Source organism: Mauremys reevesii, linkage group 20 (genome assembly GCF_016161935.1).
Source record: "Mauremys reevesii isolate NIE-2019 linkage group 20, ASM1616193v1, whole genome shotgun sequence".
NCBI lineage: Eukaryota > Metazoa > Chordata > Testudines > Geoemydidae > Mauremys > Mauremys reevesii.
In genome coordinates this window covers 23,345,107-23,369,107 of record NC_052642.1, presented here as the reverse complement: position 1 = coordinate 23,369,107, position 24,001 = coordinate 23,345,107, and the positions used below count along the sequence as shown (strand labels likewise).

At 63.4% G+C, this 24,001-nt stretch overlaps 1 protein-coding gene and 1 long non-coding RNA gene across 4 annotated transcripts; one reads left to right on the top strand and one right to left on the bottom strand.

Annotated features, from left to right (window-relative positions):
* Positions 1-81: 81 nt before the first annotated feature.
* LOC120387150 lies at positions 82-6,529 on the bottom strand. 2 transcript variants are annotated; one of them, XR_005590047.1, is made up of 5 exons: positions 6,373-6,510; positions 5,725-5,897; positions 4,054-4,204; positions 2,482-2,780; positions 82-801 (listed from the first exon to the last, which is right to left on the bottom strand). It is a non-coding gene; the product is annotated as an uncharacterized LOC120387150 (long non-coding RNA). The 2 variants fall into 2 exon arrangements; XR_005590046.1 differs by lacking the exon at positions 82-801 and having other exon boundaries at positions 2,149-2,780; positions 6,373-6,529.
* A 37-nt stretch (positions 6,530-6,566) lies between these two features.
* TRAF4 (TNF receptor associated factor 4) lies at positions 6,567-23,761 on the top strand. Of its 2 annotated transcripts, none has more exons than XM_039507406.1 (7): positions 6,567-6,738; positions 19,158-19,209; positions 20,582-20,686; positions 20,790-20,951; positions 21,293-21,454; positions 21,623-21,778; positions 21,959-23,761. In XM_039507406.1, the coding sequence occupies exons 1-7, from the start codon at positions 6,596-6,598 to the stop codon at positions 22,589-22,591; spliced, it is 1,413 nt and encodes a 470-aa protein (XP_039363340.1). In that variant the 5' UTR covers positions 6,567-6,595; the 3' UTR covers positions 22,592-23,761. The 2 variants fall into 2 exon arrangements, with proteins under 2 accessions (XP_039363340.1, XP_039363339.1); XM_039507405.1 differs by lacking the exon at positions 6,567-6,738 and adding an exon at positions 15,236-15,387.
* The last annotated feature ends 240 nt before the right edge of the window (positions 23,762-24,001 follow it).

The window sequence follows — 24,001 nt, the reverse complement described above, 5'->3', positions numbered from 1 at the left end:
GTAGATTCACTGGCTTAGTTATTTCATTGTGGATCTTTGTTTGATTTGAGGCAAACCTTGGCAGTGGCTGACAGGCTCCAGTGGTGTCTGGCTGCTACGACTGCAGGATGAAAGATCATTTCCTGTCCCCACTGGGTACTGGGGCTCTGGAGAGGCTGAGGAACGGTGTCCCCTGTAGCGCTGGGAGCTGCGCGGTGACCTGACTGGGGACATTCCTCTCTAGCTTGTGTTCCGCCAGGAGAGCGAGGCCTCCTTTCCCTGGTGCTGTCCTCTGCAGAGGTGGGAAGAATCGGCGCTCGGTTACCACCAGAAAGTCCTGTTTGTTGTTCAAAGGTGTCTGTTTTCTTGGCATTTGCCTAGTGCCGTCCCCCTCTGCTGCCTTTGGAAGCTCTATTCACACGAAGGGGCTGCAGATCAGATCACTGCACCTCCTCATTGGCTCTCTCTAGCCCTCAGAATGGTGCGGCTCACCTGGGGAGTTAGAATCCAGGGCTCGCTGTGGGGAATGGCTCTCGATCGGTTCCAAGCCGGTGCTGACGAAAGCAGAGCGTACCTGGCTGTGCCGGGTAAGCCTGTCTCATGGCCCTTTGCTTTGGATGAGCTGCCCTTCCTCTCCCTCCGGTAGGTACTGTAAGGCTGCCAGGAGCCCTTGTTTTCTGCCCCCAGTCGGATCCAGGATCGAGAGTCAGGGCAACCCTTAACCAAGGGGATTGCAGTGCTCGTAGGGCTAAGAGAACCACCGCAGCCTTCCTGGGCTAATGGTTTCAGCAAAGACCTCTTGCTGTAGGGCAGCCCCAGCTCCTGTAGGAATAGCATCCTCCTGCCAATGTCTCCTCAGACCAGCTAGCAACCTCCATCTCCTGCCTCGGCTCTGTTCTGTAGAGCCCAGGGAGAGGGCTGCCAGAGGACCTGAGTGCGTACAGCTCCCCCAACCTGACCTGGAGCTCTGGGTGCTCAGCACCTCTCTCAGTCAGCCCCCAAGTCCACCCTGAGTCCAGGGAGGCACTTCCAAAGTGGAAGCGCAAGTGAGAGATTCCCTCTGGAGAGCCTGGCCAGTCTGCTTACTGACCCAGGGCTGAGGGAAAACGGTGCCTTCCCCGAGGGAGATGCTAGTCCTGCCTCTGGAGAGACTTGCCAGAGGGTCAGAACTGGCCAGTACTGGCCACTGGACAGGGGGTTTGTGACTCCGTAACCTAGGCAGGGCAGCTACCTGCTGAACCATGTCTGCCTCTGACAGCACAAGGTCTCGGCCCTTCACTTTGGCAGCACTTGTACAGCCGCTCCTGCCAATAAAGTATGGTTGAGTTGAGTAGAAATCCACCTTAAACCAGTCCCTTGGCAAGTTCTCCACCAGCCGCCTTGTTTCCTATGTCCCCTTGGAGTGAAACAAGAAACAACTCCCCAAGGCCAAGTATCTGCCACGGCATCCCCTGGCACCAGCTCCACTTCAGGAGCCTCTTTGGGGGCTTTTACTGCATGAGGGATGCTGGTTTATGGCCTACTGAAGGGCCATTTCTCAGCAGAGTCCATGGGGGGACAGCAGCATTATGGACTGTAATGAAGCAAGGAGCCAACTCATTAACCCTGTGCTGCCAGAGGGGAAGGCCCCAGTAACCTCCCTTGTAGGGTGACCTTGTTTTCCCAAGGGAAAACGGGACACTGCACGGGACAGGGCCCCCTCCCTTCTGTGCGTGGGGCCAACCTGGGCCTGAGCCCTCTCTGCTGCCCACCCACCTGGGGCTGATCCGGTCCGAGCCGCTCTCTTGAGCCCTCCCTCCCGTGTGAGGCTGGCATTGCTGCTCTCCCGCCCTGTTGGGGGTCACACCCTACTTTTTGGCAAAACTGGGCATTTGTCCAGTTTGCTCTTGCCAACAGATCATCAGGCAGCAAAAGCAAACAGGACAAATGCCCAGTTTTGTCAAAAAAGTCAGGACAGCTGGGACAAGGCTTAAAAAAGGGACTGTCCCGGCCAAACTGGGATGTGTGGCCTCCTCACCCCGTTGATTTTTACTCATGTCACACCTTGGTGTGTGTGGAGTTTGGGGTGTTGCAGTCCTAGGCTAAGGTCAGAGCCAGCAGGAATTCACAGCCACTGTTGGTATTTGCTGAGCACTGGAGTTAATCTTTGAAGCCCCAGAGTTCAGCAAGGTCATCTGAATACTTTAATACTGGACTGTGACCCAGCTCGGAAAAGAAACAAAGAGGCCCCAGAACAACAATAGAGCTCTCGAAACTACAGGCTGAGACACGTCCTCCCTGCCTGAGGCACAACAGCCGGAGCTAACAGGCCATTCCATTCCTCAAGTCTGTGCTTTGTTTCCCCGCACAAGCTCATGCCACCCCTAGTGAAAGCTCCGGCTTATCCTATCAGCAGCTTGTTTGCTTGTGCGTAGTCCTGTGTGTAGAGAAACGGGGGCCTAGAGTACATATCCCAGCCCAGGGCAAGGAGCCCCACGTCCACAGGCACTGAAGTGCACGTACCCCTTTCGTGTGCGCCCCCTACTCTCAGCTCGCTTCCAAAGCCAGAGCACTTTCCACGGGGCCACCGCCATGGAGTGCATAGAGGAAGAGAGATGGGCCCTGTCCTGGTGAAGAGGACAGCTCAGCCATGGGACTATTCCAGAGCGGCACCGTCCCTCAGCTATCCCTGGTGAGCGGAGGATGGCCAGAAAAAATAACACGTTCAGGAGATGATGCTGGAAAGGGAAAGGCTGCCGAGGCACCCGATTTCCCTCCTGTTCGCTCCAGCTTGAGGTGGATCTTGTGCAGTCTTCACATTCCTGAAGAAAAGCGGAAGGCCCATCACTTGGCGTACCGACTCAGAGGCAGCGGGACTATGTAGTTTCTGTAGCTCTCCTAAGCATGTGCTGGGAGTGGAGTGGCCTCCATAATCCGATCCCTTCTGTGTGAAGGGATGGTAATATCAGGAAGAGGGAAGGGAGGGACTCAAGAAGTAGAAAATCCCTAGGGAGCTGGTGAAATTCCAGGCCGCTTTGTTCCATTCTCAGCTGAAAGTTGGGGAGAGAGAGTTTGCAGTAGGGTTGTGATGGGCTGTTGAGGGCACTGGGTGTAGGGTAACTGCCTGTCTGTCTGTCTGGGAGTGGTATGTCAGGGTAGCTGAGGAGGTTGTAAGTTCAGTAGCTGCTCTGGTGGTGCTTGGAGTGAGGTCATGTACTGCCCATGTTTGAGGTGTTTCTAGTTACTAGAGGCATTTGGGCCTGAGGGAGGCAGAGAGACACAATAGCCGATACTGGTCAGGCTCTGAAATGGGGTGATCTTTCCTGCTTGTAAACCCCATGGCAGGGACAGGGACTCCTCACTCCAGGCTGTCCCATCTCTCCAGCTAGCTCCTTCTGATGACTTTGTGTTCCCACTAGCTAATGAGTCAGAAATGCTCTCTGCAGTGGGCTTAGGAGGCTGAGTAGTTTTAAACATCAAAGTGCAATAAATAGAAATAATGACTCTGTAGCCTGCTAGCACCTTTCATCTGAGAGTCCCACAGGGCTCGCAGGCCTCCATTAATGGAGCTGCACGTACTTCTGTGAGCTAGCGAAGTTCTGTCCCCATTCGCCACGTGGGCACTGCCACAGCGCAGGTAGAGCCCCATCCCCGTTTTAAAGCTGGGTGCAGAGATGGTTTAAATGGAGTTATGGCTGGAGGAGCACGTTCTACCCTGTTCTGGCCGGCCTGGGGGGATGGGACCAGCTTTCAAAGCCAGGCCCCAACTCCAGTGCCAACTGAACAACGTGTCCATTTTGTGTGCAGACAGGCCCCTAACTGTGTTCCCAAAGCGAGCTAAAGCTTGGACAGGCTAAGGCCTTGTCTGAATTCTTTCTGTAAGCAAAAGGGCTAAGAGCCATCTATGCTATCGGAGGGCTTGGGGCTAATCCCATTGTATCTGGCTTCCCCGACACTGGCTGAAGGGTAATGCAAGAGGCACCTAAGGACGCAAGGTCATGCTGTGACTCAGTGGCAGAACCAGGAAGGATTCAGCTCCCCTGAGACCTGAAGAGGTTTATGGCTACCAGAAAGCTGAATGGGAAGAATAGTTACCCAAACGCCATGGGCCATGTACCCAGCATGCCAGACCGGGTGGGACAGCAACAAACTCCAGATGTGTCCAGTGTTCTAATGGCATTTCCCAGCCTGCTCTCATACGGCCACCCGTGGTTAATCTCTGACGCGTAGCGTGTTTCCAGGAGCTCTGGGAAAGTGAGGGAGCAAATTCCTGCTGGTTAAAGTTTAGCCCATGCTGCCACCAGCTCCCTGCCTTTACAAAGCCTGTTTGTTAACCTTTCCTGCCTATCGTCTTAGGAAAGGCCCGGTCTCCAGCGGCCCACTGTCAGCCAGAGCTGTGAAGGGCCTGCAGTTCCAGTCCTGTTGGTGCCCAGTCTGCTGGAGAGGAATCTCAGTGCACTCCTGGCATGCACTGGCAGAGACCCTCTTTTAAATATGGAGGCCCCCATTGGTTTAACCCATTTATCTCATATCCAGTTGCTCGACAGCAGGTAGGGCAAGACCGTGCATGTGGCAGCTTAAGCTGCTAGCACAGAGCCTGATTCCCTGGGATATCATTCCCCCGGGCTGTGTATGGGGGGCTGCAGCCTGCACCCCTCAAGTTTTGTGCTGGCCTTGGTTCTAGCAAATGCAGGGGGGCTGGGTTTTGCTCCCACCAGGCAGACCCTGGCAGATTATCTTAATTTTAACAAGACTTTTTGGGGCGAAGAACATGAGCAGCAAACGTCACGATGGGGATTTACCTCAGGAATCCCTCCCGTGTTCCATTTGCTATTTGAAAACTAAACCCAAAAGTTACCATAGCAACTGCTACCCTCAATGGGACAAGGACTAGCGCACGGGCTGGTTAGACTCCAGACACCTGCTGCTCACCCTGTCAGCCGGTGGGCAGCAAACGGTGGTTGGACCTGTTCTGCCAGCCTCCGGGGACAGGGACAAATATTCCTACAGGCCGCTTTGGTTTCTGAGAGCAGCAAGCCGAGGCTGGATGGTGGTAGCTTTAGTCTGGCTCTGCTCATTGTGTCTTATCCTCCCTCCAAACGCTTTGAGAAACAGGTGAGACGCTGGGCAGGAAGGCTATTGCCTGCTGGCCGTGCAGTCTGAGCAGGGCCCCCCAAGGGTGCTGCCCATCCACTCCCAGTGGAGGGGAAGAGGGGCTAAGCTGTGAGTCTTGAGGATTTGCATGGAGAGTGATGGAGAGAAATCGGAAGTTCTTTGCTCTGAAAAACAGGGACCAGGATTTTTCTTTGCCCATGTCAGCACTGGGGCAAATGTCCTTCGGTGTGGGTGGAGGTATAGATCTCAGGAGCGCACCAAACAGTTGTTTGAGATTAGCCACAGGGGTCACTGCAGATCTTTGTGCTCTCTAGGTCCTGAGCGTCTGCCCCACGCCTGCAGCCTGGCGAGACGCGCAGCACCGTATTTGCCTGAAAAGGATTGTCTAGTGCAGGGGTTCTCAAACTTCATTGCACTGCGACTCCCTTCTGACAGCAAACATTACTACAAGACCCTTGGGGGGGGGGGACTGAAGCCTGAGTCCCCTAGCCCTGGGGGGAGGGGCACAAAGCCAAAGGGCTTCAGCCCCAGGCAGGGGACCTGTAACCTAGTCCTGCTGCCCATGGTTGAAGCCCTTTGGCTCCAGGCCCCAGCAACTCTAAGGCACTCCTGGTGCCCCCATAGTTTGAGAACCACTGCAGGTAGTCTCACCTTGCTCCAGATGTGTACGGTTTAATAACTTGTGCAGGCCACAGGTGTGCTCGCTAGATGGCGCCCTTCTCCCCTGACTGTAGCCATGTGCCCAGACCAGGGTTTAGGTGGCAGTGCTGAGTTGGGAGAGGAAATTGGTGTGGGGTTAGCCCGGTACTGGGCGTGATTCAGTTCTGAGAAAGGAAAGGGTTAGTTAGGGAGAAACAACCCAGGGAGGTAATCGCTCCCCCCCCCACCTGGGTGGTGAGCCAGTGACTGCTGGGCCTGTTTCTCTAGGGCTGGGAGTGTGGCCACCGCACCCACTAGTCACTGGGAAGCCCAGTCAGACCAGAGCTAATGACTCCTCCAGGCACAGGTAAGTAAACAGCCCCAGCAGGGGACACTGAGGCACAGGGTGTGAGTGACTCAACCAAGGACACCCAGTGAACATGTGGCAGAGCCAAGACTAAAACAGAACCGGGCTCCCCTGCTGTCCAGGCCTGGGCCACGGCCACTGGGCTGCTGCACAGGAAGGGAGCCAGGGGCGCTCTGGCCCCGGGGGCAGGGGGTGTCCCTGGCCTGGCTCCGGGACTCTGACCCTCTGCCAGCCAGACGGGGGCTGTGAAACCCGCCCTGCCCCAGCGCCTGGGGGAAGAAGTTTGTGCTGACCTGGCTACGGGGCAGGGCCGGGCGCAGCCGCTGTGGCGTCACCCCGGGCCCGAGCCGGGGAAGGCCCCTGAGCCCCCGGCCGGGGGGGAACGGGCGGGCGCTAGGACCGCGCGGAGCCCGGGCCCGCCTGGGCGGAGCCGCCCGCTGGACCTTGAGCCGCCGAGCGGCGCGGCCCCAGTCGGTGCCCGGGAGGCGCGGGGCGAGCGGCGCCGCCGGCCCCACCATGCCCGGCTTCGACTACAAGTTCCTGGAGAAGCCGAAGCGGCGGCTGCTGTGCCCGCTGTGCGGCAAGGCCATGCGGGAGCCCGTGCAGGTCTCCACCTGCGGCCACCGCTTCTGCGACACCTGCCTGCAGGAGTTCCTCAGGTGCGGCTCGCGGGGCTCGCTCGGGCTCGGCGGGGGGGGGGCGAGCCCTGCAGGAGTTCCTCAGGTGCGGCTCGCGGGGCTCGCTCGGGCTCGGATCGGGGGGAGGAGCGAGCCCTGCAGGAGTTCCTGAGGTGCGGCTCGCGGGGCTCGCTCGGGCTCGGATGGGGGGGGGTGCGAGCCCTGCAGGAGTTACTCAGGTGCGGCTCGCGGGGCTCGCTCGGGCTCGGATCGGGGGGAGGAGCGAGCCCTGCAGGAGTTCCTCTGGTGCGGCGCGCGGGGCGCGCCGGGGCGCGGGGGGGGGGGGAGCGAGCCCTGCAGGAGTTCCTCAGGTGCGGCTCGCGGGGCTCGCTCGGGCTCGGCTCGCGGGGCTCGGATCGGGGGCTCGGCTGGGGGAGGGCGAGCCCTGCTGGAGTTCCTCTGGTGCGGATCGCGGGGCTCGGATCGCGGGGCTCGGATCGGGGGGGCGAGCCCTGCAGGAGTTCCTGAGGTGCGGCTCGCGGGGCTCGCTCGGGCTCGGATCGGGGGGAGGGCGAGCCCTGCAGGAGTTTCTCAGGTGCGGCTCGCGGGGCTCGCTCGGGCTCGGCGGGGTGGGGCGAGCCCTGCAGGAGTTCCTCAGCTGGGGCTCGCTCGGGCTCGGCTCGCGGGGCTCGGCTGGGGGGGGGGCGAGCCCTGCAGGAGTTCCTCAGGTGCGGATCGCTCGGGCTCGGCTGGGGGGGCGAGCCCTGCAGGAGTTCCTCAGGTGCGGCTCGCTCGGGCTCGGCTGGGGGGAGCGAGCCCTGCAGGAGTTCTTCAGCTGGGGCTCGCTCGGGCTCGGCTCGCGGGGTTCGGCTGGGGGGGGGCGAGCCCTGCAGGAGTTCCTCAGCTGGGGCTCGCTCGGGCTCGGCTCGCGGGGCTCGGCTGGGGGGGGGGCGAGCCCTGCAGGAGTTCCTCAGGTGCGGCTCGCTCGGGCTCGGCTCGCGGGGTGGGGGGCGAGCCCTGCAGGAGTTCCTCAGGTGGGGCTCGCTCGGGCTCGGCTGGGGGGGGGCGAGCCCTGCAGGAGTTCCTCAAGTGCGGCTCGCGGGGCTCGCTCGGGCTCGGCGGGGGGGGGGCGAGCCCTGCAGGAGTTCCTCAGGTGGGGCGCGCTCGGGCTCGGCTCGCGGGAGCCCCGCAGGAGTTCCTCAGGTGGGGCCTCGCTCGGCTGGGCTCGGGGGGGGGGCAGAGTCCCGCCCCGCGCTGGCCTGGCGAGCCCCCGGACCGGGGCTCGTGGGACCCTCTGTGGGGCAGCGGGGGGTTGTGATGTCAGAGTTCCCTTTGTGACGTCAGGCGGGGGAGCCCCGCGTAGTCTTCTGCGGGGTCGCTCCAGCCGCTGGGACCGCGCGGGGCTCGCTGCTCCCCCAGGGCGAAGCCCCCCGCCCGGGGCAGCGGGGAGACGAGCCCGGCTCCTGCCCGGGGCGGTTTGTTCCGCTGCGGCCGGTGCCCGCCTGGCCCGGCGCTTTGCGGCCCGGCCTTGGGGAGCCCGCGGGCGGGCGGGGCTGCTGCGGGAGGTGGGGCCGAAACTCGCTGCTTTCGTGACGTGCCATGGGCAGGTGCGGGGCAGTCCCCGGGGGAGCCGCGGTTCCTGCGAGCCTGGGGCTGGGCGGGGCGTTCCCCGGGCTCGCAGCAGAACTGACGGGGGCTGAGATCCAAGTGTCAGGCGGTGCCCGAGGCCCCCGGCGGGGGGGACTAGACCTGACAACCACCTGCGCCTGGGCGCCCGGTCGCCGAGCCACGTGGCTGCTCCTGCCCGCCCGGGCTGCCGGCTCCCGCAAGCGGTTGCGGAGGAACCAGGGTGTAGCAGTGCTGGGAGCTGCTGCCTGGCCCGGGCCTGTCTCCTGGTGCTCCCGGCTGGCCTGGCCCAGTCCTGCCCCATCTGGGGAGCACTCCCAGTCCCAGCCTTGCGAGGAGCCGCAGGGGGTCCCGGTGGGTAATGGCAGCCCCACCCCCCCAGCTTTCCAGGCTGGGTCCCTGCACTGCGAAGCCTCCAGTGGGGCCACAGTGGGGCTGTCCCAGTTGTTACCCTGCCCTGGCCTGCGCACAAGGTGGTGGTAGGAGCCATGCCCCACATTTGCGGAGCGAGAAGCCAGGCGCTCTCCACATGGTGACTGGGACCAGGGTCCGTCGCTCAGGCCCTAGCTGGGGGCTGCCCTGCTCTTGGCTCTGAGTTCTCGCTGGCTTCCCAGGAAGCCCCTTTCCTTGCCGTGGGCTCAGTCTGTGGGGGGATGGGGGTTAACCCTTCAGTCCTGGCAGCCTCACGCTCTGGTGTGTTCCAGGCACTGACTCTGCCTTGGGTGGTGGCACCATTCTGCTCTCTGCCCCCTGCCACTCTTTGTTTGAGCATTCCTCCCCGATACCACCCCCCCTCCGCAGCCCTCTCTGCCTGCCCCACATGGCCTGGCAGCGGGAAGGACTCTGCAAACATGGCTGGCTATGTGCCCAGCTCAGCAGCTGCTTCCCCAGCTCCACACCACCCTGGGTCCTCCTCCAGCGGGTTCCCTGCCATCTGGGGGGCGGGGTAGCACAGCCACCTTATTGCAGAAGTGGGTTCTGAAGGTGGAGCACAGAGAGGGGAAACTCTTGTCCAGGGCAAGTCTTCTCTGAGAAGCCAGAGCTCAGCCAGGCTACGTCCCGCCCCGCTGCGGGCCCATAGGATTGTTTGCCCCCAGACCCTTGGGCTCCATGTGGTGGTTTTGGCTGCAGTGTTCTCTCAGGGTCTGCTGCAGTGAGCAAGCCCCTGGAAATGGGCAGACCCTTCTGAGAACCTGGGCTGTGTGCATGTACAGCGCCTGGCACAGCGAGGTCCTGGCCTCTGACTGAGGCTCTGGACAGGACAGTGATACAGATCACAATAGAGCAGCTGCAGGTGTGGGCAGGGCTGGGAGCTGTGCACTGGGTTAGGAGAGGGGGGATAGAGGCTGTGAGAGGCAGTGCAGGCTCAGCAGCCCATGCAGTGGCAGTGGGCAGAGTCCTGTTCCCGGTGCATCCAGGGCTTTCAGGATCCCTGCGCCTGTTGTGCTGGGGACACTGCTGGGAAAGAAGTGTCAAATGGGATTTATTTCAGCCCTTGCCGGACTTCCCTCAGCAGCCCCAGCCCAGCTTGGCGCTCAGCAATTGCAACACTGACTTAAAAAGCAGAGTCTTCAAATTGGTGCTTGAGCCCTGGCCACGCCACAGCTTTTAAACCCTGCTGTTGGGGATCTCTGGCCCATGGCAGCAGCTCTGCACTGGTCGCTGAGCAGTTACGCAGCTCACAGCCTGAGACTGGGCGTGAAACTAGAATTGCCAAATTGCTGCCAGTGCTTGGCATGTGCTGTCCCAGGTCCCCCCTCCCCTGCTGGGCAGGCAGAGTCTCAGGCTAGCCAGCTGTCCCCAGCCTTGCCAGGGAAGCCTGGAGTGCGCCTCTGAGCACTCCCAGAGCCAGTGCTTCCAGCTACCAGCCAGTCCTCTCGCCGTCTGCCTGAATGAGGCCTGGCGGAGTGACAGGCAGCTCAGCCTATTGGCGCCGGCGCTCAGGCTGGGGCCTGGTTCAGCAGAGCCCTCGGGGGTCTGATTCATTCATGTTCTCCAGCCTGACACACTCCAGCAGCCTGTCTGAGGCTCCTGTCTGGGGGGCTGCGGTCCCCCCTCCCTCAGGGCAGGGCTCCGGGCGAAGGAAGCCCCTCCACCTCTGAGGTCTGTGTTTGTGTGGAATGATTCATGTTTAACTCCTTGGTGTCTGACTCCACTGTCACCAAGTGCAAAGCGGCAGCTGTGGGATCTCTGGTGTGCAGAGTGTCTGTGGGAATGGGGGAGGACTAGAGCACCGGTTGGTACCAGGACTCACTGCTGGCCCCCGGGCCATGGTCGTACTCCCTGTGACGGATGCCCGGGCCCACTGACCAGCACAGCAGCCTGAGTCTGTGCGGCGTTGCCCAGAGTTAACTAAACCCCGGCTTGGTAATGAGGAGCCCAAAATTGGCACTGGTGCCTGTGAGCTGGAATAGAACCCAGTCAGCACGGATCTCACTAAAGGGGTGCATGTGCCTCGCACATGAGGCCTGGTTTTTCGTGACTGTCAGGGCTGCGTGTGCACCTTGTGCCCTCGCATGGGGGCATAACAGGAGGGGGGGCTGTGACTCGTCTCAGTTTCTGTTTAATGCCCGTGGCAGCGAGACCCAACCTGGCGCACGTCCAACCCGCATGTTCCTAGCTCAGACTAAGCGGCTTCAGAACCTCGGTGCTCCTGACCACCATGGGCTGAGGGCAACTGTGGCCTGAAATTCTCTGGGTTCCCCCCGCCAACTAGACCCTCATCAAGCCGCAGGGCTTGGCCCTCCTTCCATAGACTGGTTCCCCTGACGATGGGCACAATCGGGGCCTGTTCTGTCTGCGAGAATCCCACGTTCCCAGCAGATGCTCAGCATCCTCGTCCTTCTCTGGACTCATGAAGCTGAAACTCCACCATCTGGGACTGTCCACAAAGGTCTCCTCAGCCCCCAGGTGGCGAGCGTCAGAACCTTCCGAATGGCCAGGCCAGTGTCGCCTCGCACCCCGGGGAGCATCAGACGTGCCGCCGAGGGAGGACCCCGCACAGCCCTGATGCCAAAGCCGGCACAGCCCCTGAGGGGTTGCAGCCCTGCGCTGAGGGACATGGGGTCTTCCCATAGGCACAGCAAGTCCTCCCAGCATTTCCTGCAATGGGGGATGGGGAAGACGCAGATGTTGATGCTTCCTGGCCCAGCACTACTGGTGCTGCCATGAGCATTGGGCCAGCCTGGTGGATGAGGCTCTGGCTGAGCCAGGCCCATCGTCCATGTTGAGGTGTCCACTGGCACCAGTACAGACTGGGGCTGAAAGTGCCTTCTACCTCGGCACTGACCCAGGGGAGGTCTTCTCTTCGCAGTCACTGGGGCATGTTCCCCTGCTCCCCTCCTGAGAAACCTCCAGCCCAGCCCCCCACCCCAGCCTGCCAGGACTAGCGCTGGCAAGCTACCCGTGTCCATCCGCGATGCCAGCATGGTGTGACCAGCCCTCGTCCCTACTCTCAGGAGCCCTCGGCCGCCCGGGTTTGAGTTGTGAGGGGGGGTTGCTGCCTGGCTGCTGTCTGGGATCTCGAGGAGGCACAGAGCACGTGTGTGGCCCTTAGGGATGTTGCTAGCCAAAAAAATGTGGTCTCGTGCCAGCAAGGTGTATGGGCTCCTCAGAACCAGATCTCCTGTAGGGCGAGAAACCGTCCTACCCTGGCACCTGGGCTTCCCCGTCAGCACCCTCCTGCAGGAGCCTGTCCCGGGGTGCAGCGTCCCCTTGCCAGCAGGGCTGGGCTCCACGTGCCTTGCTGTCTCCCCCCACTGGTGGGCTATTGGCCATGGGAAATGTGCTCCCCCCCCCGTGGCCCCACTCCCCAAAGGGGCTGGTGCGGAGTGTGCGAGCTCGCTGGGCTGTTTGGAGGTGTGGGGGAATGTGCTCCAGTCTTTGCTCGCAGCTGCCATAGGGCTAACAGCGCGAGGGCTGGCTGCGGCTCAGAGTAGCGTCTCCCCGTCCCCCATGGCGCTCTGCCCTCCTGGTGGTGTGGGGGCCGGGCAGGCCCAGTCCTGCCCAGTTGAACCTTGCCGGGCTGGCTGCGTAGCCAGGAATTCAGAAAGTGTTTTGTGATTGCTCGGTCCAGGACTGAGCTGGTACAGGGCCGGGAGCAGAGTGAGGCCAGGCCTCGGGCTGCACCAAGGAGCCGAGCCCTCTGTAAATCCTGCAAACTGGGTCTGTTTCTGCTGTCCAATGGTCCTATTCAACAGCCCCTGACCCGAGCCCCACTCTGCTAAGGCAGGGGGGCGACCCCTCCAGCAGGGCGCCCTTCCGCTGAGCACAGCTGGAGAGTCCCCCAGGCAGCTGGCTCTTGGGAGGAGTCAGGCGAGTGCCACATGAAGGCAAGAGGAACCTAATTTGTGCAAAACTGGGGGTTCCTCAAGGGAGGCTCCCTCCACCCTCTGGTGCTGTGGAGGGGGTGGCTGGGCAGTGGCTGGGGGCAGCTGGAAGCTGACATTTCCTTGGGTCACCTGCACTGATGCTGCCCGAGGCCTGCATCCGGCTCTTGGCTCGAGTTAAGATTTCTAACCTTGGAGGGAAGAGGGGAGACGTCTACTGGATTGGAGCAGGGGGGCTGGGAGTCAGGACTCCTGGGTTCTGTCTCTGGCTCTCACATGTCATGCTGCCTCAGGGGAACTCTGTGGACCCTCGGGAAGGTGCTGACCCTGCTCCAGGGCTGCTGTTCCATGCAGCCCCCGTGGTGTGGCCAGGGGTGTGGGCTCGGGTCTGACTCATTGGGCAGGGCGCATGGCTGCGCCCGCGGCTCACTGCTAGCGCCTGGAACGGAGCAGGGTTCCGGTGAGGGTGCTGTGACCCCCCTCACACACACCTTGGGCAGCCCAGCCTTCAGACCACACAGTGTTCAGGGACGGTCACAGGCAAGGACTTCACTCACGAACTCCCAAACTGCTGCCTCAGCACATTCTCTGCCCAGCCAGCAGTGCTGGAGTGAGCAGGCTTTGTTGGGGATTATGTCAGTTCTCTCCCCCGGCCCTGTGGGACCTGCAGCCTGCTCCACTCTGTGCTGGTTAACCCTTGCTCTGTGCACGGCCCTGGGGTAGGAGCGTAACACGCTGCTGGAGCCACCGGGTTGCCTGGAGCCAGCCCAGGCCATGTGCCTGTGCCCAAGCTGCTGGTGTGAGCCAGGCCCCCCACTGCTTAGCATGGTGCCAGGCTCCCCCCAACCTCAGCCTGCGCCAGCCTTTCCAAGGAGCCTTGTTCACCCTTGTCTGCCATAATCCTCGCCCTAGTCGCCTCTTCTGGGTGTGGAATCCAGGCCAGAGCCAAGGCGGGCGCTGTCTGAGCTATGCCCAGCTGTGGGAGCTGCTGTCTGAACCGTTCTCAGGTAGCTGTAGTGCAGGCTCGGCTCTGCCCACGGTCCGTCCCCGGGGGGCCCCTCTGCATGTGGGGAGGCCAGGTTCCGTTTCACAGCTGGCTCCTTGCTGCACCATCAGGGGTGTGGAGGTCGCTGGCGGCTCCCTGGCGAGCGCCCTGCTTCCAGGTAGCCTGCTGCTCAGGCTGGGGCTTTATTTCCCCTCGCTGCCCAGCAACCGTCCCCACAGGAACGGCAGGCGCCAGACAAACGGAGCTGGGCAGCCTAGGGCCGCGCAGGGAAGCGGGCTCGGCCTGCGGCGCTGGGCTCAGGTGGCAGGGAAACCAGTAGTGTAGCTGGGGGGGACGGGGCAGCGCCCGCTCCCCCACTGAGCATCTTGGTGCCTTTTTAATTATCACTCACCCGGCGGCGCTCCGGTCCCTTGCTCGCTCCGGGTGTCTTCAGTGGCACTGAAGGAAATGCGCCCAAGACCCACGGAGCGAGCGAAGGTCCTGCCGCCACGGTGCTGCCGAAGACCCGAAGCGCCGCCGGGTGAGTAAAAGCACCGTCCTGTCTCCACAGCTGCCCCTTGGCCCCCTGCTCGTTCCCTCCGGCCCTGGTTAGTCTGTATGAAATGCTGCTGCTCCCGTCCTTGCCCTGCGGCACCCTCTGAATCCTCCCGCTGGGGCGGTGTCTCTGCTCACATGCCCCGTGTGCTCTCGCCTGGGTGTCCAGGGGAGCTCTCTGGGCCAGGGTGGGGAGGTGGTGTTGGAGGTAAGCACCAAGGTGAACACAAGGATGTAAACTGGCCAGCAACAAGTTTGCGGGGGGGAACACCCAACTGGCTTCGAGACTGAGGCTGATCAGTTTGTGGAGGGGGTGGTACAATGGGACTGCCTACCTGTGACTGCCAACAGCACGTCCCTCCAATGGCTGGAGGTGGGCACTGGATGGGAAGGGCTTTGAGTTACTACAGAGAATTCTTTCCCAGGTGTCTGCCTGGTGGGTCTCGCCCGCATGCTCAGGGTCTAATCACCATATCTGGGGTCAGGAAGGAATTTTCCCCTGGGTCAGGTTGGCAGAGATCCTGGCGGGTTTTCTCTGCGGCCTGGCGCGTGGGTCACTTGCATGTTTAAACTAGTGTCAATGGGGGATTCTCTGTAACTTGAAGACTTTAAACCGTGATGTCAGCGACTCAGCCAGAATCGTAGAACTGGGAGGGGTCTCGAGAGGTTGTCTGGTCCAGCCCCCTGCCCTCATGGCAGGACTGATGATTATCAGAGCTCGGGGCTGTTACAGGAGTGGGGGGGTGAGGTTCTGGGGCCTGCGCTGTGCAGGAGGTCAGACTGGCTGTGCCCACGGAGGGTATCCTCTCCCCCGGGCAGGGCCGTGGGCTGCCCGGGGCCCCGGGGGTCTCTGATGCAGAGGCTGAGTGGTCCCAGGTTTGGCAGTTCTGGTTGCCGTGAGCACAGTTCAGCACAGCTGCTGTTCAGGTCTGTTGTAGGGCGAGTGACTGTGGCTGCCTGCCCTGCCCGATCGGCTCCTGGCTCCTGTGCATGTTGCTGGCGGGCCAGGCCCCTGGGAACACACGGTCACGTGCTGCTCTTCTCGTCTGGCAGCTCCTTAATGCTGGCTGAGCGATTTAGCACTGCCGGAGATGTAACCCTGTCGTGCCTGGAGAGCGGCCGCCAGCCTCCCTGCGCTCTTGCCGTGCCCGCGCGCCCCAGGCCTCGCTGCTGGACACTGTCACCACAGGCAGGCAGGTGGCACTGTGCAGCTGGGCTGGACCAGGGTTCCTGAGCAGGGGGAGGCGAGGGCAGGGCCCCCCAGCCTCAGTCTCCTCATGCCCAGGGTTCTCCAGAATCTGGCAAGTGCAGCCAAGCCCCTGGTGGTCCCAGTGGGGCGAGGGAGCTGCTGCGTGTTGGTGACTCCGGGCGGGAGAGAAGCGCTGGCTCCAGGGAAGGGCTCGGCTGGCCCTGGTGTCTGGTTCCTCTGGCCTTGGCTTGGGAGCAGATTTCACTGTAGGGCAAAGGGGCATTTTTCTGCGCTGCCTTGGCCCAGGCATAGCTGCAGATTCTGCGGCGAACCCTTAGCCCGTGCTGGTGCCCCCTGCCCCTCCACCACTCGCTGTGGAGCTCTGCATCGGGCCTCTGGTCAGGGTCCTGGTGTCTCCCAGCCACAGCTCCCTGTTCAGCGCCTGAGAGGACAGAGAGCTGCTCCGGGGGGCTGGCCGCATGCAGGCTGGCAGAGCAGGGGAGAGCCCAGGGCAGGCGAAGCAACCCCTTCAGCTCCCTCTGGAGCGGCACTGGGCAGGGGCCTGCTGCCTGCCGGGGCTGGCCGAGGCACAGTGGGATTCTTGGTGTGCTTGGCCCAGGATGGCAGCAGCTGTTGGTCTCAGTGGGGCGACTGCTGCAGTCTCAGCATGCTGAGAATCCCAGGCTGGCAGCCTGGCTGGAGGGACACCTGTTCCCGGGCCCTTCCCATCCCTGTTTGTCCAGCGGGGGATTTGTTGGGGGAGGAAGCAGCATCTGCTAGGAGTGGGGGTGGGGTGGGGGCATTTCTGGGGCCAGAAATCACTGCTCATGGGCCTTGATAAAACCCCTAATCTGTGCAGGGGCCAGGTGGGAGCCCCCCTGCTCTGGCCTCCCTCGGTCTCTCCTGGGGCTCAGAAGCAGTGGGCGGGCGCTCAAACTGCAAGGAATACGGTGCCGTGCTCCAGAGTCTCTGTTTGTTTCCATCAGGGGTTCATGTAACGCTCCCAGCAGCTGGTGAGGGGGAGAGGAGGCCATGGGAACTGGGGGAGGGGAGGAGCAGCTGGCTGAGCTGGTGGGGTGGGGGGAGAGCCAGGTAAATCCCCTGCTGCAATGATCACTGGCCCAGCTCTGTGCGGGGTCTGGAGCTGGGGCTCCATGTGCCAATCCAGCCTGTGCCAGGGGGAGCCGGGCCTGGCAGGGGAGGGGAAATTGATGTAGCCGTTCCCACCCTGCCCCAGTGACTCACAGGGAGGCGCTGCCTGCGGGCGTGACGCCCACTGGGTAACTGACCTTTGTCATGCAGGGAAGGTGTTCACACTCCCTGCCTGGCATTGGCTGTGCCTTGCTCTGTCCTGCGGGGCAAGGAGCCTGGGACCCGGCCTGGCCTAACAGGAGCCGTGTGCTTGGAGCTGTGCCCACAGAGCTTCTGGGGGAGGCAGCCAGGGCCAGCCCCACCTTTTGAACACGTCCTGGCCTCCTGCGGGGAAGGTGGCCTCTGGGTATGCTGCATCCGGGGGTGTGACTGGGGCCTGGAGTGCAGCCCCTGCTCCCCATGGCCCTGCCTGGGGCAAGGGCTTGGCCGGGGGAGACTAGCTCGGGGGGCTGAGTGTTCTGTGGCACCTGCCCCCCACCTCGCTGCAGCCAGGCCCCTCTCCCTTCCTGGCCGTGGCCTCGCACCCAGGCTGTGGGGGGCCAGCGCTTTCCCCTGGGACCCCCTCCTTTCCGGAGCTCTGTTGGGGGGGCTGAGTGCTCGCTGCTGAGCTCAGGGGTAACATCTGGAGCTGAGCCCAGCTGCCTGGAGCGCGTGGGGGCAGGTTCAGATACGGGGCACGTTTCCTTGCCAGAGAAGCCTGAAGGATGGGCTGGAAAAGTCCAGCTGCCTGGCTCCCGGCCCACGGCTTCCTGAGGAGGGGGAGCCCTGAATCCAGGCAGTGGCTCCGCAGAAAGCAGCGGTGCTGGCTGCAGGCTCAGGTGCCCTCTGGGAGAGGCACCGCTGTGCTGTAGGCCCAGGAGCCCAGGGCACCTCCAGGCCCCGGCCCGGCCCAGCCCCACGCAGGCTGGCTGCGGAGAGGGACCCAGGCAGGGTGCCGTGCGTGGGTTTTGGCGCCTCCGGAAGCTGATCAGTGGACAAGCAGCGACTCCCCTTCCCTCCTGCGGGGTGCAGGTGTCTGTGGGCCTGGGCCCGGGGGGGCGAGGGGCAGCTCCGGGGGGAGGCTGCTGTGCTTCCAGGTGGGGGGGGGCTGGCTTTGGGGAAGGCGCTAACCGGAGCCGGCTTTGCCTGGCCTGCCTCCCCACCCCCTGTTTGCTAGGTGCTCCCCAGGCCGACGCCGCCATCTGCCCCACGCGGGGGGCACCTGGGCTGCTGGGCGAGGCACATGGGGCAGCGGATGCTCCACAAGGGCCCTGTTGCTCCTTCCCTTCTTGGCCCTCCCAGCTGAGTCTGTGTGTCCAGGCTCCTGGGATCTGTGGGAGGCTGGAGAACATGGTCCATCCCCCCTGTCCCCGTGCCCAGACCCTTCTCAGTCCAGGGCTCACCCGCGGGGGAGGGCACGGGGGTGGCCTGTCTGAGCTGTGCACCCCCCGCCATCCCAGGGTCAGAGGCTGCATGACTGGAGGGGACTGAGCACTAGCGATTTCCTGGAAACCAGGAGCCCCCCCGGCTGCCTGGCAGCACGTTCCCTCCCCCCCCAACATCTGGCGAGCAGCTGCAGAAGGGCGGAATCCCGGCTCCTGCTGTGCGGGGGCAGATTTCTCACCTCTAATGGAGCCTGGGAGGCGTTTAGCACCTGGCTGCAGAGGGCTTTGGAGCCAGACAATGAGGCTCCTCAGCCTGGGAGCTGGGCTGTGGTCCTGGACTGCAGAGCCCTGAAGGCCCAGGGCTGGGAGAATCTGCCCTGCTTTCCTCCCGGGGGCAGCGAGGTGCCCACGCTCCAGAAATACTCGGGGCCCGGCTCCACCCATGTTCCAGGCCAGGTCTGTCCCCTGGCCCCATCTGCCTTCCCAAAGCATCTCCTGGCCTCACCTGCTGCCCCCCAGGCAATTTTAAAGGGGGCAGCAGGTGGCCCCCGGGGACCCCCAGCAGCACAGTGGGGCTAAGGCAGCTTCCTGCCAGGCTTCACTCTGCACCACTCCCAGAAGTGGCCAGAACGGCCCTATCGTCCGGGGGGGGGGGTGTCTCTGTGCACTGCCCCCACCCTGAGCGCCGACTCTGCGGCTCCCATTGGCCAGGAGCTGCAGCCAATGGGAGCTGCAGGGGTGGTGCCTGTGGGCAGCGGTGGGTGGCGCCCTCCCCCCCCCCCCCCCAGGAGCCACCGCCAGAGGGGTGTGCGGTCGTTAGAGGAGCTGACACTCACCCCGTGGCACTGGTGGCATTGAGCAGAGCCTGGGCTCCGGGTTGCTGGCTCTGGTGGAGCAGAACACAGCCACTCTGGGGCCAGCTTGTGGGGCCATGTGCCCCAGAGGCTGCCAGAGGAGGCTGAGCAGAGAAGGGGGCATTCGGTTCACTTGTGTCCCTCGCAGGGTGGGGGGAGCTTGGGCGTTGGGCATGGCTGGGACACTTCAAATGACTCGGCCAGGGAGGTGGCGCACACACCTCTGTGTCTTCACCTGCTCTCAGAGCAAACCTCGTCCTTTCCCCTGTACAGGGGGAAGTGCCATGTAGGGGAAACTGAGGCACACAGAGGGCTTATTTAAAAAAAAGCCTACAGAAAATTCCCACTTTGCCCCCCAGGGAGCCCTGCTGTCCCCCCAGCTTTGACCTTGGCTCATTTCTGTTGCAGTGAAGGCGTCTTCAAGTGTCCAGAGGATCAGCTGCCCCTCGACTACGCCAAGGTGAGAGCCCCACCCTGCCCATGGGGAGGGGAGCTTGGTGTCCCATCAGGGCCTGGCCATGCCGTCCCGCAGGGAGGTCAGCCAGCGCGTGGGGAGCCGAATCTCCCCCTTCACCGCGGCCTGGGCTGTAACTGCAGGGCGTCCGTATCTGAGCCTGGACCGAGCTGAATCTGGGCCCATGGGGGACCCTGCATCAGGTCCCACAGAACTGGCAGCGTGGACCCCCCCTCCCCACACATGGCCTCAGCCTGTGGCCTGTGCCTTCCCTGGGGTGAGTCCGGGTGGCAAACAGCCCTGGCTGAAGCCTCCAGGTCACAGACAGGGACCCCCCCTCCCTGCCCAGCCGGCCCTTGGATTGCGCGTTGGCAGGCCTGGCACAGGCTGCAGTGCCAACGCTGCTCTGAGGCAAGAGAGCCCTTTGTGCAGCCGCTGGGAAACTGGCACCTCTCCCAGGAAAGGCTGCACGCGAGAGCTCCTGCCAGCCAGCAGGAAACAGCTCCACCCCACAGGGGGGAGGGCACCATGGGCTGGGGATCTGCGGACATCCAGCCACAGCTCCTGGGCCCAGCAAGGGCCCCGGGCATCCGGCTTGTTTCCTCCAGCCCTTTGGAGAATGTGGCTGGAGCCAAGACCCAGTCCCTGCCCTCCCCTCCCGTGGGTTGGTTTGTAAGAGAAATGCTAATGGGGCAGGTGCTGTCAAAACTTCCTTCCCCCAGCCCTGCGGTGCCCCTCACTCCCGACCTGCAGCCCCTGCTAGCCCAGCCCTGCGGTGCCCCTCACTCCCGACCTGCAGCCCCTGCTAGCCCAGCCCTGCGGTGCCCCTCACTCCCGACCTGCAGCCCCTGCTAGCCCAGCCCTGTGGTGCCCCTCACTCCCGACCTGCAGCCCCTGCTAGCCCAGCCCTGCGGTGCCCCTCACTCCCGACCTGCAGCCCCTGCTAGCCCAGCTCTGGACACGAGGAGAGGGGGTTAATTTAACCCTGAGCTAAGTGGTTCCCAGGCAGGTTCGTCCAGCCTCTCCTTCATGGAGAGGGCATTGCAGGCAGCCCAGTGGCTCAGGCGGGCACCTCTCAGGGCAGGTGGATTTAGAGCCATGATGCTTGTGCGTGGAGCAGCTGGGAAGGGGGAGGCTCAAAGCCAGGACCCTGGTCCTGGAGACACTGGGCCAGCAGGGGCGACCAACACCTGGGAAAGAGCAGGGGACATGTCCACACTCGCTCTGTCTGCCTTGGGCCCCAGGACTCCCCCTGGCCTCGCCAGGAATGCCCTGCCCCAGCCAGCGTCGTGGGACTCCCCTGCTTGGGGCCTGCTCTGGGGGGTGGCTGTTCTGACCCAAGGTGCAAGTCCCGTGGTCTCTGTCCCCCTTTCCCCAGATCTACCCGGACCCCGAGCTAGAGGCGCAGGTGCTGACCCTCACCATCCGCTGCATCCACAGCGAAGAGGGCTGCCGCTGGAGCGGGCACATCAAGCACCTGCAGGTGAGGGGCAGAGGGAGCGAGGGTGGGCTTGGCGCTGGGCTGCGATGCCAGACACAGACGCGCGCGCCAACACCCCACCCAGCTCACGGTCCTGTCTCGCCAGCCCCATCTCGGCACGTGCGGCTTCAACGTGATCCCGTGTCCCAACCGCTGCAGCATCAAGCTGAGCCGGCGCGACCTGCCTGACCACCTGCAGCACGACTGCCCCAAGCGCCGCGTCAAGTGTGAGTTCTGCACCAGCGACTTCACCGGCGAGGCCTATGAGGTGCGGGGCGCCGGGGACCCTCGCGGGGGCTGACGCAAGGGCAGGAGCAGTGCTGGGACGGCCTCATGGGGCCCCCTGGTGTGGGGAGCTGGGGACCCTCACGGGGGCAGGGGCAAAGCTAGGGACCCTCGCGGGGGCAGGGGCAATGCCAGGACGGCCTCATGGGGTTCCCTGGTGCGGGGCGCTGGGGACCCTTGTGGGGGCAGGGGCAGTGTGGGGGCAGCCCCACGGGGTCCCCTGGTGCGGTGTGGGGATGTCCCCCCGGGGGGCAGGGGCGATGCAGGGGTGGCCCTGTAGGTGATGGCCCCTGGCACCAGCTCATCATGCTCTTGTCCCCCCAGAACCACCAGGGCGTCTGCCCCCAGGAGAGCGTGTACTGCGAGAACAAGTGTGGGGCCCGCATGATGCGTCGGCTGCTGTCCCAGCACACGCTGGCCGACTGCCCCAAGCGCACCCAGCCCTGCCCCTACTGCACCAAGCAGTTTGTCTTTGACACCATCCAGGTGAGGCAGGGCCCTGGGGGGTGGGGGTGCCGCTCCCTGGGGCTTGGCAGGGGTGGGCCCGGGTCTGGTCCCAGGCAGCTGCTGCGCTGAATGGGTCTGGGGGAAGGGCCCAGACGGTCTCCGGGGCAGCGTTACTCCAGCTAACAGCGCCTCCCCCTCTGCCCCCAGAATCACCAGTACCAGTGTCCCCGCTACCCCGTGTCCTGCCCCAACCAGTGCGGGACACCCAGCATCGCCCGAGAAGACCTGTCCGGGCACCTGAAGGAGAACTGCAGCACAGCCACTGTGCTGTGCCCTTTCAAAGACGCTGGCTGCAAACATCGGGTGAGTGCTGCCTGCTGCCCCCGTCCAGCTGGGCCTGGCCAGAGCCAGCGCTGCCCCCCCCTCCCCCCCCCGCACCCAGGCAGCTGCTGGAGCTCCCTCCCCCTGGGTCTCGCTATCCCCCCAGCACCGCCCCTTCCCTGTGCTGCACTCCAGTGATTGCTTGCTCCTTCCTCCGTGCAGTGCCCCAAGCTGGCCATGAGCCGGCACCTGGACGAGAGCACCAAGGTGCATCTGGGCATGGTGTGCTCGCTGGTGAGCCGGCAGCGGCAGGAGATCCAGGAGCTGCGGCAGGAGATGGAGGAGCTGTCGGTCAGCAGCGACGGGGTCCTGATCTGGAAGATCGCAGACTACGCCCGCAAGCTGCAGGACTCCAAAGTGCGCAGCAACTACGAGTTCTTCAGCCCGCCCTTCTACACCCACCGGTACGGCTACAAGCTGCAGGTGTCCGTGTTCCTCAATGGGAACGGCAGCGGGGAAGGCAGCCACCTGTCCATCTACATCCGGGTGCTGCCGGGCCAGTACGACAACCTCCTGGAGTGGCCCTTCTCCTACCGCGTCACCTTCTCCCTGCTGGACCAGAGCGACCCCTCGCTGGCCAAGCCCCAGCACATCACTGAGACCTTCAACCCTGACCCCAACTGGAAGAATTTCCAGAAGCCGGGGGCCTCCCGCAGCTCCCTGGACGAGAGCACCCTGGGCTTCGGGTACCCCAAGTTCATCTCGCACGAGGACATCAAGAAGCGCAACTACGTGCGGGACAACACAGTCTTCATCAAGGCCTCGGTGGAGATCCCGCCGCGAATCCTGGCCTGAGCCTGGGGCTGGGCGTGGCATGGAGACGTTACCCGGGGGCCGCATGGCTCAGCCCGGCCGTCGCTGCCGTCCACAGCAGCCTGGGGCCCTCGTGGTGTTTCCGCCCCAGAGGCCTGGCAGCTCCCTCCTGAGCGGGGACTGTCCCAAGCGAGCTGGCTTGGAGCCAGTGCAGCCCTGGCCTGGAACCGCCCTGGGCCCCGTGGCTGGAGCTGGCCGTGGGGTGCAGGGAGAGGCCCCGCAGACAGTGGGTGGGAAGGAGAGCGGGCCCTGCCCTCAGAGACACATTCCCAGGGGCTGGTTCTCCAGCCTCAGCACAGTCACGGGGCCCAGGCAGGCTGATGGCTGCTGCCCGCAGCCTGCGCCCCACCAGCGTGAAACAGCCTCTGTGGGGCAGGGTTGTTCCCCAGCCCCCCTTCACCACCCGCAAGCCCTGGAGCGGGGCCCATGGCGGGGGAGGGGAAGAGCCATGCTGTCCAGATACTGGCAGTGGCCTCACCCCCTGGGATCTGGGGCTTCTAAGCTGCCACCCCATTGGCAGAAAGTGGATCCACCTGATCTCCACTATGACCCAAGCTCTCCTCCAATCAGCTGGCCTGACAACATTCCCCTCCCCTCCTGAGGAGCAAACAGTGCCTGGAGGGGCCGAGGCCGGGGCCCTCTGGGGCAGGACTCGCCCCTGGGCCCTGCAGCTTAGCAAGGGTCCCAGAGACGCGGGGACAACACAGGAGCCATGGAGCGGGGCAGGGACCCCCTCCCCGCCCCTCCCATGAGGCCTTTGCAACGAAGCCCTAAGCAGGGAGCCCCAGTGAGGGGCCCCCTTGTAGCTACCAGCCCCTCGGTGCTCTGGCAAGCCCCACAGGGAGGCACCGAACAGCCAGAGCCTGATGCCCCAGCAGCAAGCAACTGGCAGGGCCCCCAGGCTCTGCCTCCCTCCTGCTGCCTCAGGGACCCCTGGAGGGCAGAGGGCCCCTCCACACAGAGCCATGTTCTGAGAGCACCGGCCCCAGCCTCTCCCTTGCGGGCGGGGTGGGGCTGCATGTGTCTTGTTGCCAGGGAGTCTTCCATGCCGCTCACTCCGTGCGGGGGCGTCTGTTATTTATTGTCCTGGCTGTGGAGCTGCCCCGGCCCTGCTGCCTTCACACTTTTTCAATAAACTCTTCTTGTATTTATCAGGCTTGGTCCTGCTGCCTTTCCTTCCTCGCTCCTCCGGGGTTGGGCAGAGCCAGGAATGAGTTCGGGTAACCCACCGGCTAGACACGCTGGGAGCCCCTGGGGGCAGGGAGAGGCAGTGTTTCTATATCACGGAATGTCGAAATGCTATTGGGCATCCCCTCCGAAAAGCCAGTCCGCCCCCAACAGGCCACCACCTGCAGAACAGTCTAGCTGTGACCCCACTTGACAGCAAGCTGC

Coding starts and splice junctions, on each gene's coding strand:
- TRAF4 (XM_039507406.1), top strand. CDS start 6,596: ATGCCCGGCTTCGACTACAAGTTCCTGGAGAAGCCGAAGCGGCGGCTG. Junction 20,952..21,292: donor TCACCGGCGAGGCCTATGAG/GTGCGGGGCGCC, acceptor TTGTCCCCCCAG/AACCACCAGGGCGTCTGCCC. Junction 21,455..21,622: donor TTGTCTTTGACACCATCCAG/GTGAGGCAGGGC, acceptor CTCTGCCCCCAG/AATCACCAGTACCAGTGTCC.